An 18,071-nucleotide genomic window follows, 5' to 3' on the forward strand; every position below is an offset into this window, starting at 1 on the left:
TGCCTTAGAGGGGTGAGGAAATGGAGTGTGGTTTCAGACAGAGTTTATTCTTTTATCCCTTCTCCTTTGATGTACATCAGTAGAATTGCCTCTCCATTTGTCTCCTCACCATTGGTAAGCAGCAGCATCCCTTCTTAGGGTTTGACAGCTGTGGCAGGATAGTAATTTGGGACATTGAGCAAACAGCTATAGGACAGCACCTTGTGCTGCATCCAGAAAGCAATATATACGTGTATATGCCAAACTTATATGTCATTAACAAGATTGTGGGCAACATGTCCTATCGAAAGACATTTTGCTATGTTTTAATTTGTTTTTCATCCAGTAGGTTTGCATGGCAAATGTATGATAATTGTAATGGTTTTTGTACAAAATACAAGGTGCTACTTTCTCTCTTCTGCCATGTCAAGCATAACGAAGTTGCCTTTCTAGAGCATAACTCTCTCTCTCTGGCTTTTCTTCGTGAACGAAGATTCAGGAAGGACTCACTAAGTATCTGATGAAGGGGGTTTCTAAGTTCCATCCTGTTCTAGACCTTATGGCCAGTGGCAATGAGAATACCACTGGATCCAGAGTGTTCAGGATATTTGAGAAAGGCATGCTATGGAACTTCCAATTTCCTTTCTTTGGCCGGGATGTAAAAGGCCACCTGTATCTGCATTGGAGATTTTTATGGTGACTCTTCCAACTGCAGCTCTATATACGTCTCTCTAGTCTCCAGAGGATAACTGTTGTTCCAAATCCTATGCCTGTAATCCACCATCCTTGACCTTAAGACAGTCTTGTCTGTTTTAATAAGCCTGCTCCAGTGTGTAAATGTCTCACCATTTTATAGGCAACTAAAGTTACATATCTTGAGTACTTATTTTGGTTCAACCAGGTATCTTCATCTGAAGCCCAATTCCATCTTATTTTCTTCCAGATATTTGGTATATGCTTGGCTCAGAACCTAGTTAGCGACATCGAAGCTGTCCGAGCCAGCTGGTAAACTTGCTGACCACAAGTGGCACAAGACACTGGACAATTCAACCTCAACTTTTGGAAAACTCCATTGTGTCCTGTGGACACCCTGCTATTATGGAAAAGGGTAACAGGGAAATCTCAAGTTCTCAAATAGCTGGAACTGCATGGGACGCTTGTTTATTTCAGAGGAATTGGCTTCAGCCTCATGCTTGCTGATGAGAGCTTTTGAAAATAGCCCCCGTTTGAAATGTTTTGAGCCATGTATCTCTACTGTATTTATGACCAAGTAAAGTGGTGTATTCTCCTTTCTTCTTTATTTTTGTGGTAAAGCACCTGTATGGGGGGCACAGTCAGGATGTAGTTTAGCAGGGCATGTTTTTTTATTCTCTGTGACAGGAGCTTGTCAGAAACTGCCAGTGTGAGGCCATTTCTTCTCTCTCGCTAGTGCACACCAAAGGAGTGGTGTGTATGAGTGTGTTTTTAACAGACAAAGAAACCACCATTCCTTCTGGAAGAAAACCCACCAAAAGAAAACCACTTTGTGCATCTTGGCCACTTTGCTTACCAGTAAGAAATGATCAGTCTACCACAAGAGATTCAAGATCTGCTCTGTAATGCCCTCTGTTGGGGAACAGCATCTTTAATTCTTTCTCATCCTCTTGCAACCTTATTTCCAAAGGGGGGTAGAGGTAAAAATTTTGAGATCTTCATCGGAATGTTTAAGGGGAAACATCCAGGTGTTATTGCTTTTTACAAATTACAACAGGTGGTGATATATGATGTGAGAAAAGGAGTTAATAGTGAGGTTTAAGAATGAGAAGTGAGCTGAATCTCAAAAAATCCAAACCCAGAATATTCTGAACTTCATGGACATTAAGCAAGCATTTTGCATTGCTGGACAGATGCTCCACTGAAACCTTTCTGAGTGGATGTTCTGTTTTTCCCCAATTTCTGCATGTGGTGGCTATAAGCCTTTGGAATCTGTTCAGTGTGACTTGTTTTGGATATCTGTTCTGCAGAAGCTTCCAATTACAACATGTTTATTTATTAGTGCAAAAGTGGATCCAGTGATGACAATTTGCATCTCTTTATTTTGCAGCTAGAATGTACCATTTGTTTCTTTCTTTTTCTTTCTCTTACTCTCTGGTTTGAAATAGTAACACTTCTTTTTAAAAACTTCTTGAGATGTGTTAAATAATCATTTGATTTTGAGAGGTGAAAACAGTAGAATTTGGAAAGAGGTGCAGTACATAACCCCACAATAGTCACCCTAGTAACTCTCCCTGTTCCCCCCCCCCTTCTCTTTTTCTTTGACCAAGATACTGTATTTCACTGAGACTGGCTGGTCTCAGATTTGGTTACTGGTGTTCATATCTGAATTAGGTAGCAGTGGAAATGCAAAGCTGATGGTGCCTTCTGTGGAAGAACTGCATTTAGCTTTTCTTATCTAGGGGCTGGAGTTTTGTCTAATCTTACTGGGTTTGTGGGAGAATTCAGGTAGTGTCTTACCAGTCTGTAGCAGGGACAGTGTGATAGAGTAGAACATATGTTAAAAACCCAGATATTACTGCATAGCTGTCTAGAAAACCTAATTTGAGAAGAAAACTGATGCAAATTCAAGCTTAACTACATCATTGTGCAAACCATCTTTCATTTAGCAAACGGTTGACAGTGTGAATTAAATGCCTCCTCCTGGCTGCCATTTTCTATTACTATTTCTATTACTATTTCTATTACTATTCAAAGAATTAAGCATTCCAGATACACTTACCTTGTTCTTAAAAGACCCTTTTGGGAACTGTTCATGCTTTTGGAGATGTGTTACAGAAAGCCACCTGCATATATAGTAATTGCAAACTATTCTCATGAACAGCATAGCTTGGTGAGCCTTGTTACTTTCATTAGCCCAATGTAGCTTTGTTTGGGAAATTGCTGAGGTGATAGGATCAGAGTTTTTAGCCTTGAGGTGGCAGAATATTATAACAATGTGGGTAGGAAAATGTTATGACTTCATGTTGCTTCAGGGTCTGATGAGCCCAGAGATATGGTATTTCATATTTAACACCGAACATGCAAGATGTCAACAGAATGTGTGAAATTAAAAGAAGCATTCCTTTTTCTTTTTCAGCTGCTTTATGTTTTAGAAGATGACCTTCCATGTTTGAGTATCTACAACTTTGCTATGATGGACCTCTGTACTGTTGTTACTCCTTACCCATGGTTAGTTTTTCTCCCATTGCAAAGAATGATTTCTCCTGGCATTTGTAACTAGTAGGTAATAGGGCACTGGTATTATAATGTCATTTTTGATCCCAAGAGCTGTCTTGTTGATCCTAGAAAAAAAGTTATATCCCAAACAGATAAAACAATGTTAGCTTTTGTCTTGAAACTGTCAGTAGTGTCTTTTGCATGAGCAACATGTGTGTTTTGCTGGGTCCTGCAGAAAACTGAAAAATATTTTTGAGTAAAAAATGAAACTATTCTTTTTTCTTCTGGCCCTTATGATTGTTGCAAATAGCTGAACAATTTAAGATTCTTTCAGTTGTATTTTCTTGCAGTTGTTATAGCGCCTTTTAATAGCTTGTATATATGATGTTCACTTCTCATAGGTTCCACTGGGCCTACATTTGCCCCCGAAATTTAGAAATGTTTCCCACTTGTTCTCTTTCAGCTAATGCTCATTCAAACATGTGTTGCCAGCTGTCGAAATGTAGACTACTAAGAAAGTCCATGAATCAACAGACCCCCCCAACTGAAACACTGGGATGTCCTGAATCGGAAATTTTACAAATTATGTCAGGTTAAAAAACATTGGCAACTGCCAGCCAATTACTGATTTTAATGGGCAGTTTCTGAGTGCTGGGATGGAGTATGTAAATAAGACTTAAAGTTTCCCATGTGAATTCCTTTCCATTTCTACATGGACAAATTCATTTCTGCCAATACGAGCTGCAAAATGGTAAATTGATGGGAGAAGGAGAGAGTGAAATTTTGAATGTTGGAGTCAGGCCGATTAATTTACTTCCCAAACAATTGTTTCCCCTTTGTTTTTATCTCCCCTTTTTGTTTCAAAAAGTAGTTGTTGAATCAGATGAGGACAGAGATTTTAGGTACCTGTGGGTGGAAAGGGGCAGGAGAGGCATTTGGAGCCTAAATGAGCAAAACCATGCATGTTTAATGCCAGACGGTCCCAGTGCATATCTTGCATATGATACACCTGGATCTGCTGTCAGTACTGCAGCTTTTGCAATGCATCAGGTTTGATCTTAAAAGTTTGCATCTTCCGTATGATTTTTCATGGCCCTTCTTTACTCCTCTCACTCTCTCTAGATTTTTTTCCTTTTTTTGCCAAAACAAAAAAACCCTCAAGGTCAGAATAGTTTTGCTTCAAAAATGCAAGAAGAAATAATTGCAGGATCTAGATGTGCTGAATTCTCTGTACTGAATGACACATCCTGGTCTAGGCTTCCTAGCTTTTTCTGTCCTTTGCAGTCTGAACCTCCCCCCCCCCTTTTTTTTTAAAAAAAAAAAAGCTTTGATTCTTCTCTTCTCTGAGCTGATTCCTACTTACTTTTCCAGCGAGTTGCTATTATATTTGTTGTGAAATGAAGACTTGGGACTTGGCTTTTGCTAGATTCCATCTGGTGTGTAAATAATATTTGAAATGTAAATAGTAGCATGCGAATGAACTGATCCATGCACAGGATTGTGATTCATCATAAATGTGTATTTATATAGAGAAGGATATATGTGCAGAGTTTGCCTGTCCGTTATAAAACGTAAAAGCTTTACATATCTCTTGGTTTAAATGTGGAATGCTTTAATAGCCTACCATCTAGTGTCTGCCTGGCAAAACTGCAGCTTGACAAAACTGGTGTGAACTGCCCCCAGTTTTCATGATGTTCATGCTATCTCTTCTTTTCCTACCTGCTTTGTGCAATGATTATATCATAAGCTGCTAAAACTACAGGAGCTTCATTAACTACTGTGTTATCCTGAAACTGAGTCCCATATCTTCACTGGTCACACTTACCAAAGAAAGCTGAAGAGAGTTTCTGTGAATGGGAATATTTGAGGTCCATTTCCCTGAAAGTCCTGCCTGTTTCATGGTCAGGACACTAAGCACAATTCAACAAATAGGGGGTGGGCTTGAATAGGTCCAAACTGGCCACATTATCCATTCTTCCCAACATCACTTGAGCAACAAATGCATCTTGTTCACTCCCATGTTTACTTATAATAGTCATGGTTTTCTGAATATTTGGAGTGGGACTGCTTTTGTTGGAGTTGACAGTGATGAAGTTTTAATGCCACCGCACCTTTTAAATGCTCTTTTCTTTCCACAATGCAGAAATTAAGCTCATAAAGATCTTTGTTAAAAGGAGCTTTGTGCAACATTGCAGTGCCCCGATTACAAACCCTTTCTGCTGTGGAAGCCGCAGTGGGGATCTGTGCAGGTTCATTTTGGGGCATACGTGAGGCCAAGCTACACTGAATATCTTCAATTCTTCAGACCCACTGTCAAGGCAGCTTGCCCAATTCTGTGAGATTGTCTTAAGTCTGTGTATGTTACTTGTCTAGGAACACCTGTTGTTAAGTTCTCTCAGCAGTTTAATGCCAACTCCTGATGTTTACAAGCATCATAGTCTTCAGACTTATTTATACAAAGTATAATTAGAATATGCACATAATATCCTTCAGTATTTTCATCTTCCTTAACTGGGGATATGTCAACATTAAATTCCTAAATGTCTGTTTTCTTGTCTGGATGTGACCACTCGCAGGGAGAGCAAAGTATCTGGTTGATGTGGAGATATATGACTGAAATAAGTAGTAGTGGATTTTTCAAATCTAGTGCAATATGATTGAAAACAATGTGTTTCCTCCAGACTCCTTTTCATATATCTTGCTTTATAATCCATCTTAATTTTCAGTGTTGATACAACTTTTTCATGTGTTGCTGCAGATAAATTACTCTCACAACATTTGTGTGGAGAAAATACAATATTAAAGCTAGTTCCTAAGCTTGACATGAACAAATAGAGAAGTGAATAGTAATACGTGAAGTGGGGTTGGTGACAAAATCACCCCTCCTTTTTTCTCCCCAGCGGATACAGTTCTCAGCTGATAATTGCTACATTTCCTCTGATCAGTGATATACATCAGCATCTTCTGGGGCAGCATTTGGGATTTGCAGATCCATCTCTTGCTCCATGGCAAGGCTCTCAGAGATTTAACTCTGGCTGAAGGTGATGTTCCCATCCTGGAATCCTGCCCCTCTTATACTAAGAAAAATGGGCACCAATGGGTACAGAAAATTGAATGTCACAGTCTTCCCCCTTTCTTGGTCTGGGCATTCTGTCCAGATAAATAACATTAAGTGGTAGAGGGGGATGTACAAAATGTTCAGCATGGGTAAGATCTGAACTGGCTCCAAGAGCCCTGCTTTTTGGCCTTGTGGTGCTTCATTTGCAATGTCACAGGGGTGAAGAAGAGTGATTTCAGGACTTTATGGGATAGCTTATAATCACCTTACTCATGGAAGAGCATTAGGGTTGGCTTTATCTGTGAAGTACACTAAAATGGAACTGTAGAGATGTGTGTGTGCATGTATTTGCACATAGTTGTCCACACACTCCTGTTAAAGTTAAGCACCTAATAAAGTTCAGTATCAATCACACTGAACCAGTGTAGATACTCCTTAGGAGTATGAATGATAAAATAAACCATACCTGCAAATGTCTCGCTGCATAGTATGTGCCTAGCATTTTGAAACAAGTGTTTTGTTCACAGTCAAACGTCAAAACAAGATTGGGCATGGTTGGGTCTATGACTTTGCCTAGTTCTCAAATATACATACATACATACATACATGTATGTATAAGAAATACTGAGTTAACTTCCAAATATGTTTCTTCCCTGATTTGTTGCATGTTGTAATTAAGGACACTCACTGTAATTACCATTGTGTTGTGTTTTTTATTTCTTTTTATATGAATGTATTCTTCTATGTTAGTCTTGTAAATTGCAAAATTGATTGTAAAAGCCAATTACACTTACTGATGATGGAAGGTATTGTTATAAGAGAATTGCATGCCAGTACAGTTTGACTGAAGTTGTGTTGTCTCATTGCCAATCGGTCACGGTCCGTCTAGGAATGGATATATTTTTGCTTATTCGTCATCTCATCTTTGCATTAGAGTATGGTATATTGATGCTCATACAGATTGCAGTGGATGTAACTGGACTTATACATGAAGTGAACACAACTTCTTTGTGTCAGTTTTTAAAGTGTTGACAGTGGTCTTCATCATGCTCTTGTACCTTTTTTTCCCCATAGATGAAACTGGTAGGAATGTTTTAATACTTTTATTATGGACAACATAGTTTTACTAGTTGTGCAGTATTCTGTATTTTACTTGAAGTAAATCATTTTATATGCAATTTGTTAGCATATTACAGTTTTATAAATAAAATTGAGTGACATCTCGTGTCTACATTTTGACTTTCATGTGCAAAAGTAAATTTCCTAATTGCTTTGATTTGTGGAAAAAGAAAAAGCTTTCTAATGGTTACTGTTGGGAAAATATGCTTGAAACAACGTGGGCAATGTGTGATGAACCATCAACATCCAAGTGAATCACTAGAAAAGACTTCTAAGTGGTCAAGAGGTGAGGGGTTTGAGTGTTCTGTATTATTTCTTGCTTGTTTTCCAGAGATTGGGAATGTTACATTTTTGGACCAAACCCCCATGCTGACAGCAGGATTCTGGTATTTCTTTTCCAAAAAGTAACTTTTCCAAATTCTTATGCCTGCACGACAAACAATAGTAAGCTAAATTATAAAAGATAAGAGTGCAAGTAGATATACATAATTTGTGCAGGTAATAGTCCAGTTATTCTTGGTGAATTCTTTTTGTTTCTTTTATTGCAAAGTACACACATCCTGGCTGAACAGAAAAAGAAAGTAAGACTGTTTATCTTCCTGTTCTCTATCTATAAATCCCTGCTAATGTAAGAATACAGATATATTCAGTTTCTAGAATTCAAAAAGAACTTACTTTGAACATTTACACGTGCTTTTCCAGCTACAAAATGTCCCTGATGAAAGTGCCTTTCATATACTGTACTGTCTCTTCCCTTTCCATTGGTGACAAGCCTACTGTGTAGGAGATATTGTACAGATGGTGTATGAATTTGCATGAACTTGGGCCAACATCCTATAGTGGGAAACTGTTTGCATAACAGATTGTAGTGTGAGTGGTTTGACAAACTCTGTACTGAACTTGTGCAGGGAGCTACAGTATCTAAGATCTCCCTATACAAGTAGAAGAGCAGTGGCAGTGCTAGTCGTTGATGGAAGGACAAAGCTGATCCATAGTGTCCTGAGACTGCTCTTTGGAATGCATGGCTTTGAGGGGTATTCTAAGCAAATACACTAAGAGAGATGGCTGAGGAAATTGTCTCACACCACAATGATTTTTACGCTGCTGCACCCATAGACCACTGGCATCAAGGATTCCTCACAGCCAGGTATTTAGGAAACAAGGGGCTTTGAGCTGTCTCTCTCCTTCTATTTTCTCACTGTTGCTACACAACATCATCATATATGTCTGCCTTCACTTCCTCCTGTGTAACTATACCAGAGTAGTATATAAGATTTACACTTGGGGTTTTTTACAGTCTTAGCTTTTCATAGATGAAATAGTGGAGAGAGACTGCCTGATTTGTTGATGGTAAGCACTGATGATCCTGGTCTATATCTAGAACATGCTAGGGGCAGGGGGAAATCTTGTGTGGAAGTGACCCATCATATTCTCTGCAGGGGAACCTAACAGTAGGCTAGTCTCAGCCTGTATACTATACTGTTGTTGTTGTCATTATTATTATTGTGTGCCTTCAAGTAATTTCCAACTTATGGTGACCCTAAGGTGAACCTATCATGGGGGTTTCTTGGCAAGATTTGTTCAGAGGAGGTTTGCCATGGCCATCTTCTGAGGCTGAGAGAGTATGACTTGCCCAAGGTCACCCAATTTGTTTCCAAGGCCAAGCCAGGATTTAAATCATGGTATCTCCAACGGCCTAGTCCAGCGCTTAAAGCAGTACACCATGCTGGCTCTCATATACTTAATACTAATACTATACTATAACTATACTATATAAAGTGCTTGTTCTTTTGAGGTGGGGTTCTACTTTAAAAGTAGTAATCTGATGCTGTTTTCTTATGGGTGCAAATGATTGTATATTTGAGTGGATTTGATGAAGTGTACATGCGCTGATGCTATATAATTAAGTGCTGCAGGTGATTCCTCTGCTATGTAAGCATTTAATAACCCAGAAGTAGTTTATGTATGTAACAAAGAGAGATTAAATACCTCCAATTAAATGAATTGCTATACAAAGGACAGAGCACTGGGTAAGGTGTGAGAGCACTGGATTTTATTTGTTTACCTCTAGGTACCACGGGATTGACATTAGTAGGCAAGACCAGTGAATGGAGCAGCAAGACTTCCTTCACTCATCCTTTTTGGTTGCTGTTGTTTCCGAAGCATCAAAAAGAGAAGCTTTCTCACCTCACTGGCAGTCCAGCCTGGCCTTGCTGCCTCCTGTTTTTGTCCCTAAGTTAGTAGTACACTGTTACGGAGTTAGGGATATGAGAGGAAAGTCATCACTGTAGTACCACTTTTACATTAATATAGGACTACAACATGCACATTCTACTATGTGGCCCAAGCAACGAGAATACAAGTAGAACAACGACAGGAATGAAGACTTGTGTGTGCCTGTATGTATGTATGAGAAAGAGAGGGAAGAGGATAATGTTATGACATTTGGCTATGGGTTTTTAGAAATCTTATTTGGAGAGGTACCTACAGCAGTTCAATCAGTGTGGGAATGTTACACGCATGCACAAGTGACACAGTGGGGAAAACGGAGCAGGAGTAGCAGCAGGACAGGACAAAAGGTGAAATCTGTGACGCGATGCTATGTGGAATTGGGTACCCTTCCTCAGCTTTCCACGGCGAGTCTCTGCTCTGTGAGGGAGGCCTGCTGGGCGACCGTTTTGTTCTCATGGCTGCGGAGTTTTGATACAACATCTAGAAAGGCCAGGCTCTGCACTTCCTTGTGAAGGAGTTCTGTCAAACAGAAGCAACACGGTTACTTTCATGCTGGGCCTTTATATGCACAGCTGTTCTTTTGTCAGCATTTTCAGCAATGAACACAGGCCTTATCAATGCACAATGTGGCCAGCAGAAAATGTGTGGTGACAGCAACCAATATTTTCCAAGAATTGTCAAAGGAGGGAACCTTCCCAATAAATGCACTTTTGGCCCTGCTCTGCTTATCATCTGCAAATAGCCTGTTTTTTAGTACTGCAGTTTGGAAGGCGATTTTGGGTTTGTGGAAATAGGAAAGACCAGCACAGTTGACTAGATCTGACGAAGAGTCTCTGTGATGTATGGAAGTAGTAATTCTATGAAAGTATGGAAGCTGAAGAAGGGTAGTAATGCAAGAGGAAATGGTTCATTTCTCCCACCCCTAAAATTCTATTGCCTGGATGTGTAGCATTGATAACTTTAATGTTTCAACCTCTCCCCCTTAAAAAAATAAATTCAACTGGTATTCAGTATTGCAATTATGGACTAGTAACCTAGAGCTGCAGATCAATAATTGGTCTCTATTCAGTAAGACAATGTATTCTTACAGAAAATCTATGTAATGCCACCCTAGCCCACCTTAAACACCAGAAGCTGAATCAAATAAAGGGAAGTGGATGTTTCCATCCGCTTCCACCAGTGAACAAGCCTGTGATAATTAGAAGCAGGCCCCCATTGCAAGTTCTTCTCACAGGTTCACTGGATGGTGGGGTGTTAGAAACATCCTTGCGTAACAGCCCTCCTTCACCCAATCTGACTGCTGGTGAGCTAGTGGGAGGTGGGGTGAGGCAAGAGGCATTGCTCAGGTACATCTCTGTAACTAAGGCCTCAAACAGATGGGCCAAAAGTGGTTTCAGCCCGCTTTGGGGGAGAGTATTTAGATGACGCACGCCCCCAAAGTGGCCAGAAATCATGCTGCGGCCACTCTAAGGGGGCAAAAGCCAGACTAAAAAGAAATTGGATTTTTCTGCTCCTTCCTGGAAGGTGCGCATCTTTGACCATGCATATAAAGACACTCATGCCAGATCAGTTCTAAAAGAACGATCTACCCCCGAATGTAAATGCACTGATTCAGATGGAAATTTAAAAAGGACAGAGCTGCCGTACCCAAGCGGTGCGGGTGGCAGTGGAAAGATGCAAAAGTGTGACACCTCTAATGGGGATGTCAATAAAACATACACAAACCAGACAGTCCAAGAGGGGGCATGGAGTGAAGGGGAGGGCATGATTGTCCCTTGCTAGTGTCTTCATGGGAATAGCTCTGCTCCGATGCCGTCCTGGTGGAGGGCTGCACATTAGACAGTGTAGAGGTTCAAAGGAATGGCCATTCAATGGGATAGAAGTCGTGGGTGTCAGGGATGTTGGGAGAAAAGTAAAGGAAAAAAAAAACAACCCCAGTGGTATGGCTTGATGCTGTGCCATGTGGCCATAACATGTACACTCCAGCCGCCTTGGGAGCAATCAGCAGGGACTTATCCCACTATCAGAAAAAGCCGCTTTTTCCTGCCTGTCTGCTTGACCCCTGAGTTGCCAGTGTATGATACTGGCAGCAGGGTTAGCAGTGGTGGAGGGAGATTGTCACCAGAGCTAGACTGGGTAGACTTTTATTTTGTGTTTAGTAGTGCTTTCAGCAGTGCATCAACAGAATCCTAGGCTTTGTATCCTTGTCATTTATTATGTTTAAACTGTCCTTTAGTCATATCCTTTAGTCATAGTCATACATGGCTTGCCTAAATAATCCAAAACAATAATATAAATACACCCCTCCAAAAAACCCAAACAAGCCCCCAAACCAAAAGTCACATAATTGCACATTTGGCATAGAAGAAACAGCAGAATTAAAATTGCACCTAAAAGTTTTGAGATAATGGGAAATTGTAGGTGCCAGGGAAACTGGCCAAAAATGGGAGAGCCATGACTAAGAGGGCCATCTCACTGCTAACCACTTATTTTACTTCATTTGGGGGTGAGCCACCCCAAGAAGTCTACTTAGTACCAGAACTGACATGTAATTAACCTTTTAGCTTTGTGAGAGTCAGACTTATGCCAGTTATTCTGTCAGGCATGCACAACAGGAAGCAGGTCCTGCAATAAGGAAATGGCACCTTCCTGCAACAGTATAGCACTTGTTTGTTCATTAATGAGGTATGATTAAGTATTAGCAAATAGTACCATAATCTTAAATTCTGTTACAGCTAATCTGCTTGCAGCATATACAAGCATTCTTTCTCATGTGTTTCTCCTAACTAAACTACTAGGATGAACTGCAAAGGACGTGTGGCAAATAGCTGATGCAAATATTCAGTACTAAAATGTATTTTCATTTAAAGACTTTGATTTCTGCTAACACAGCTGAAAGCTGAAAAATTTAGTCACTGGAATGGGGTGGGAAACAGGGAGAGATGACAAGAAGCTGCTAGTTCCTATGCCCAAGCAAACTTTCAGGAATATATGCTCCTCATTCTAGTTAGGCAATTTTACTTAGCCAGTTTCTCAAGTCACTCCATAACAGAGTTCTTAATCTTAATCATTTCTATTGCCCATGGTGCCTCTATTTTAACTGCAGAAAAATCTGATCCCTGTTTTTCCCTGTACACCATCTTCCATTCAAAGTTAACTCTTTCCATCCCTGCCCGTGAAAAGGAGAAATAAATAAAAGAAAGCTTCAGCCCAAAGGCCTTTCTTGCTTCCTTAGAAACTTCCTTTCATGCCCAGGCCATTCTGACGCATAAAGCACAAGTATTCTACTTCCAGGATAGCTCAATATCTACAGCAGGAGTTGCTTTCAGGGTATTAATAGGTTGCAGTGGTAAAATGATTCTGATCAGCTTCTTAAGTGTCTTGGTCTTTTCCTTTCACTCTCAGACACAAACAGCAAGACTTGTAATGGCTATGAATGCTCTACTTTCCTCCTTTTATGTTATGCACACATTTACATTTCCCATTATTTTCCTTCTGTATAAGAAACCGGTTAGAACAGGAAGGAATTTTTGTTCGTAACAGCAGAGGCACTAAACAGTGGAGGCAGCAGCTTCAACAAAAGAAACCTTCCTCTTTTTTATTATTAAAAAAAAAAGGATCTCCATGTCAGTCAGAGGCAGCCCAACCATCTAATAATAACAGGCTGCCTGCAGTCTTTGTGGAATGTATGCGGCTAACAGATCAAAACAGGGTATTTTAAACCATCACATGAAAAACACCTTCACATGGTGGGTGAGATAGCAGCACTAATTTTGGCACTGGGGAAAAGCCAAAAAGGCTGCAGTTTGGGAAGCTGCGATAGATATTTCCTCCATTTCATAGGGCGGGGTAAAGAGCCTACAGTTAAGATGAGAATTTCAGACTTAAAACTCTCTCTGAAAAATACATTTCGACTGTTCCCCCTAAAAAAAGAATTTTTGGGGGGTTGTGGCAAGCCCTAGGGCCCAGAAAGGCAAGGAAGTGGGATAGTCTTTATAATTTCAACATTTGGAGTATTCTGCTATAAAGACCTGGTCCCAGGAGCTGAGTCCCCTGCTGAATCTTGTATGTTTCTGTGAAGCGAGTTCTACCCTATCCAAGGAGTTTTACAGACTAGGAGATACACACAGGGTTGTCTCCTTGTTCATCTGCAAAGTGCCACGTCCCTCTGGCTTTCTAGTGACAAACTCTAGTGAACTCTGTGTTGGGACGACGGCACATGTGTCCACAGAGAGGGCTCTGCATGCCACCTCTGGCACACGTGCCATAGGTTCGCCACCACTGGGCTAGAGGCTATTAAATCAGTTTCTGAAACATTTAGACTTCAGCCTCTCCTAAAAATAAGGGCAGAATGTGATAATCTCAATTATGACCATAGTTCATCTAACTTGCCACTGTCTACATTGACCATTGGTGGTTGTCCAGGATTTTATACAGCAGCCTAACTCAGTCCTAATGAAGATGCTAGGATCAGAACTTGAAGCCTGTAAGCGTCAAAGTATATGTTTAACCTATGAACTGACGTAAATGCACTGTTGTTAGCATTTATTTGGTAATGAATACATCGGCACACATTATACTGAATATGATGTCCCTCCTTATTTTCTCTGTTTGGAATTTAAATGAACCAATTCTCATCCTACACTGATACACATACAGGTTCAAATGTTGCTGAGCAGTCATGGAAACTGCTTTCCCAATACATTTACTCCCATCTAGCTAAATTTAGTTAGAACTGTGCATGAACATGCATGCGTCACATTAAGGAGGTAGGAGTCCTACAACAGTAGAATAACTTTTAACTGTTCAGTCTACTAGTTTGGAATGAACTTTGAATGTTCTGTACTTTAAAATTCCCTGCAAACTGAAAAGAAACACACAGCAAAGCAGAAACTAACACCTTTCTCCTTAGTATAATATTTTTCTACTTCTGTAGGCATTGTCATGAAAAATAATTCCCTCCTAAAAATAAATCTCCCATGTAACCAAGTTTTTATTAAGCCATATTTCTGTATAAATACACACAGGGTCATACTGTATGTCCCATGATGCTCAATAGGATGTACTTCCAGATAAATGTACTTGCGGTCTTAGTTGTAGCTCACTAGCTGAATTGGAGCTGTGACCTGTATTGAAACAGTTTTACAGAAGCTGCCACTTGTCAGAAAAGTGAATAAATAATTGTTCACAGGACTAACTTTCTGAACAAAATCTATAAAGACATTTGCCCCTGATTTTTCAGAGGCTGATAAAAAGCACAGTTGGAGAGGGCTGTATTCAGTGACTGCAGTTACCAGTATCCCTCAGCACTGACTATGCTGCCTAGGGCTATAAGCAGAAGCAGTCCAGCAGCTGGAGGGAGGGCCACAAGTTACCCACCCCACCAACCTCTCTAAAAAGCAAAGCCTCAGGAAGACTCACCTGATCCCATAAGAGCACAGATCAGGACCATTGAATTGTACTTGATTTCTGGTGCGCTCCTCTCATCTGACAGCAGTCTGTGTAGAATCTGCACTAACTGGGCACTTTCGAGATCTTTCTCTGCTGTAACTGTGAATTTGAACAAATGAAAGTTGGAAAACTCTGAATGTCTGAGTAAGGGGAAGGTTTGCCGTATCCACACTTGCCTTTGGGGATGTCTTCTCATATCCCACTCCCACATACCTAGCTGTTGAAGCTGAATGTATTGACAAAGAGTTAACCTGAATCCCATTGGTTAGTCTCAACTAGAGGAGATCCCCTAGATCAATCATTGGCTGGTGAATCAACATGTAGATATGTCCCACTGGGATTAATAACCAGATTCAGGCCCATTTCTACAATAATGACTGCATGTAAAATCTAAAATATCCATTCGTACTGCAGGGAAGTTCACCATCCAGCCATGCTTTCACCCTGAATGGTCGTCTGCTTCAGCAGTGATTCTGAGGTAGATTATGAAGCATTAGCCTTGGGGATACTTACCTAATTCTAGAGCTGCTATTAGTGCCAGGGCGACAAGAGCTTCGTTCTGCATTATTACATGTTCACTAGTTGCCATGGTAACTAAGTGCTTAATACCACCACTTTGAATAATGGTCCTAATCACATCCTAAAAAAATAGAAATAAAAATCACAGGACATGAGGGAAAATTACAGTGTACTGCAGTTAAACAAAATGGACCAATTCACTAACACACACGTTGCACATCATAGCGAGTACAGCTGGGTATATAACAGGCAGAAAGATTTTTCTTTAACCTATCCACAAGTGAATACTGTATATGAACTCCCTTATATGGGTACTGGATCAGAATCTGGATCCATTTTGGTCAGTGCTGTCTATCCCAGCCTTCCTCAATTTGGTGTCTTCCAGATGTTTTGGATTCTAACTCCCATGTGCCTTAGTCATCAAGGCCAATGGTGAGTGATGATGCAAAAGCTAAAATGATCCAGAGGGTACCAGGTTGAGGAAAGCTGGACTGTTCAGAGCACCTTTCAAAGGTTGCCAGCAGAGATCTTTCCATTACTTGCTACAGAAAACCCCTTTCCACTTGAAATTCCCCCATTAAGTGATATTATATGTTCCTACGCAAGATAGACAAGAGCCCAGGGGATTCTACCTCCAGAATATACTATATTGGATTGACTCTAGCACTGCCTGTGTTTCCCTACCTCACTGCTGACAGGCATTCTTTTTTGAAATTGGGATTCTATGGCCTAAAGCAAATTGCTAAACTTAACTAAAGGCAACCCATGAAGCAATGGGATTTATATATGCGTTGACTTACCATTCAGCTCTTAATTCAGTGGCCCTACTCCATGGGAGACTAGCAATTAAAGTTATGGCTAAAGTTTCTTGCAAACTACTCAACTGCCCCTTCTAGGCTGACAGAAATTTCTCTTTTCTTTTTCTTCAGAACCTTCCCATTTTCCTGCTGGTTATTACCTGAAAGGTGTTTTGCAAAACCCCTGTTCCCAAAATAAGGCTCGCTGACCTTTTAAAAATAGAATGCAGGAAGGGGCATGGCAGGACTATTTATTTATTATATGTACAACCCCACATCTCAGCCAAGTCAAGCTCCTGAGGTGGCTCACAATTCAAATCCACATGGACATGCAATATATACTAGAGAAACTGGGATCTGCCATCTTCTTGTCTTCTTCCTGGCCATGCTCAAGAAGTGTTCTCTGACACAAGTGTTCCCTGCTTGACAGCTACCACCAGTAGGTGGCTGGTAGTAATGATGCTAACACAGAGAAGCAGCCCTTCTCTCCATGTGATGCATCCTATTTCACCATATCCTGTTTTACTGGGGAAAAAGAGGGACAGAATTACATGCTAACTGTGGACAGATGCAGACACAGACCCTTAAAACTTTAAGGCTGCTCCAAATGTTTCAGAAATGCTAAGCAGCACAGGCAGAAGAGTCCTGCAATCAAGTCCTGCACTGGCCCCTCATTGGAAGCACAGAAATTTTGGGACAGTGTATTTGTCAAATTTAATATATTGGGTTGTTTGTATTGTTCTTTGTATTGTATTGTTGCAATTTAAAGTGCAATTGTGTTTGCAATACTCAATTATAATTGGCCCCATAGAACTTAGAAAGAGGTACACAACAGTGGGGTTAGCTTTTTTAAGGTCAGGAACTGTTACAATATAAACTCTGCCATGTTCATTTACCCTATAACTCAAGTGTCTGCAGGGAGATATTGAAACTCAACTTGCCATGTAGCTAGATTCCCTCCTTTGTTGTATTATGTTCCCTTGTTTGTTTTACTGTGTCCCACAACAGTGTAAATGTGTGTTTGCACCTGACAGAAATGCTAGACTTTGGCTTTCAAGCCACTAAAGCCAGCTTCTCAACTTAGGTGGATACCAGAATGTTAGCTCATAGACTGATCAGTACTTCTTTAAAGCATCAGGCTTAAACAATTAAGATACACCCTGATTTGAATAGAGTAATAACCAAAAAATCTTGTGTATTCCATGACTCTGCTTGCAAGTTTTTAAAGATACCATCAATACAACATAATACAGACAGGATTTGCTCTTTCACCCAGGTGGTGTTCTATCGGTATCACTGCTGCAGATACAAAAGCATGCACCCGCTGCTCTGGTAACATTTATCTATATTTATTTTTTATCTTACGGAACAGAGCTTGATGCCACAATTTTGGCATCTAAAATAGGTTTGATATTTTGACTGTGATCAAGATGATTTAGTGAACGGCAACAAGGAATCCTTTTGTACTTCTCTTTCTTCTTCAAGCCACAAGCCAAAACTCATTAAAATGGAACGTGCCTAAAATAGTTCCAAAGAGTTTGTTCCAAAGACATATTTGGTGACGTTTTGCATACAAAGAAAGACACAAGGCAAACAGAAATCTGGAATCTGGATGTAAAGAGGAGCAAACTATAGCTGCAATATGCTATGAAAATTTAGTCCCAGACATGGGGTAGGTTTAAACATGAGGATTCTATGATTGATTCGGGGGGGGGGGGATGCAG

General features: G+C 40.3%; 2 protein-coding genes across 10 annotated transcripts in view; one reads left to right on the plus strand and one right to left on the minus strand.

Moving 5' to 3' along the window:
- TSPAN5 (tetraspanin 5) overlaps window positions 1–7,455 on the plus strand; it is a 101,856-nt gene extending 94,401 nt beyond the window's left edge. Inside the window, exons 8-9 of one of the 5 annotated variants that reach the window (XR_016281353.1) lie at window positions 923–3,922; window positions 5,315–7,455. Coding sequence is in view for 1 of the 5 variants with exons in the window: in XM_089526094.1 (XP_089382220.1) it covers window positions 923–988 (66 nt within the window). In the remaining 4 variants the exon portion in view is untranslated. Of the gene's footprint in view, window positions 1–922; window positions 4,478–5,314 lie in introns of those variants that run through there. The other 4 variants (XR_016281354.1, XR_016281352.1, XR_016281351.1 and 1 more) reach the window with 4 other exon arrangements.
- Window positions 7,456–9,379: 1,924 nt separating this feature from the next.
- The window catches only part of RAP1GDS1 (Rap1 GTPase-GDP dissociation stimulator 1), a 117,923-nt gene continuing 109,231 nt past the window's right edge, over window positions 9,380–18,071 (minus strand). For all 5 annotated transcript variants that reach the window (XM_089526091.1, XM_089526089.1, XM_089526090.1 and 2 more), the window contains 3 exons: window positions 15,545–15,671; window positions 15,002–15,130; window positions 9,380–10,099 (listed from right to left, as the gene is read on the minus strand). In XM_089526091.1, coding sequence (XP_089382217.1) covers window positions 9,972–10,099; window positions 15,002–15,130; window positions 15,545–15,671 — 384 coding nt within the window. In that variant the 3' untranslated portion in view covers window positions 9,380–9,971. The remainder of the gene's footprint in view (window positions 10,100–15,001; window positions 15,131–15,544; window positions 15,672–18,071) is intronic.

Source organism: Sceloporus occidentalis, unplaced genomic scaffold, assembly GCF_023333645.1.
Source record: "Sceloporus occidentalis isolate IW3139 unplaced genomic scaffold, rSceOcc1.0.p SCAF_5, whole genome shotgun sequence".
Taxonomy (NCBI): domain Eukaryota; kingdom Metazoa; phylum Chordata; class Lepidosauria; order Squamata; family Phrynosomatidae; genus Sceloporus; species Sceloporus occidentalis.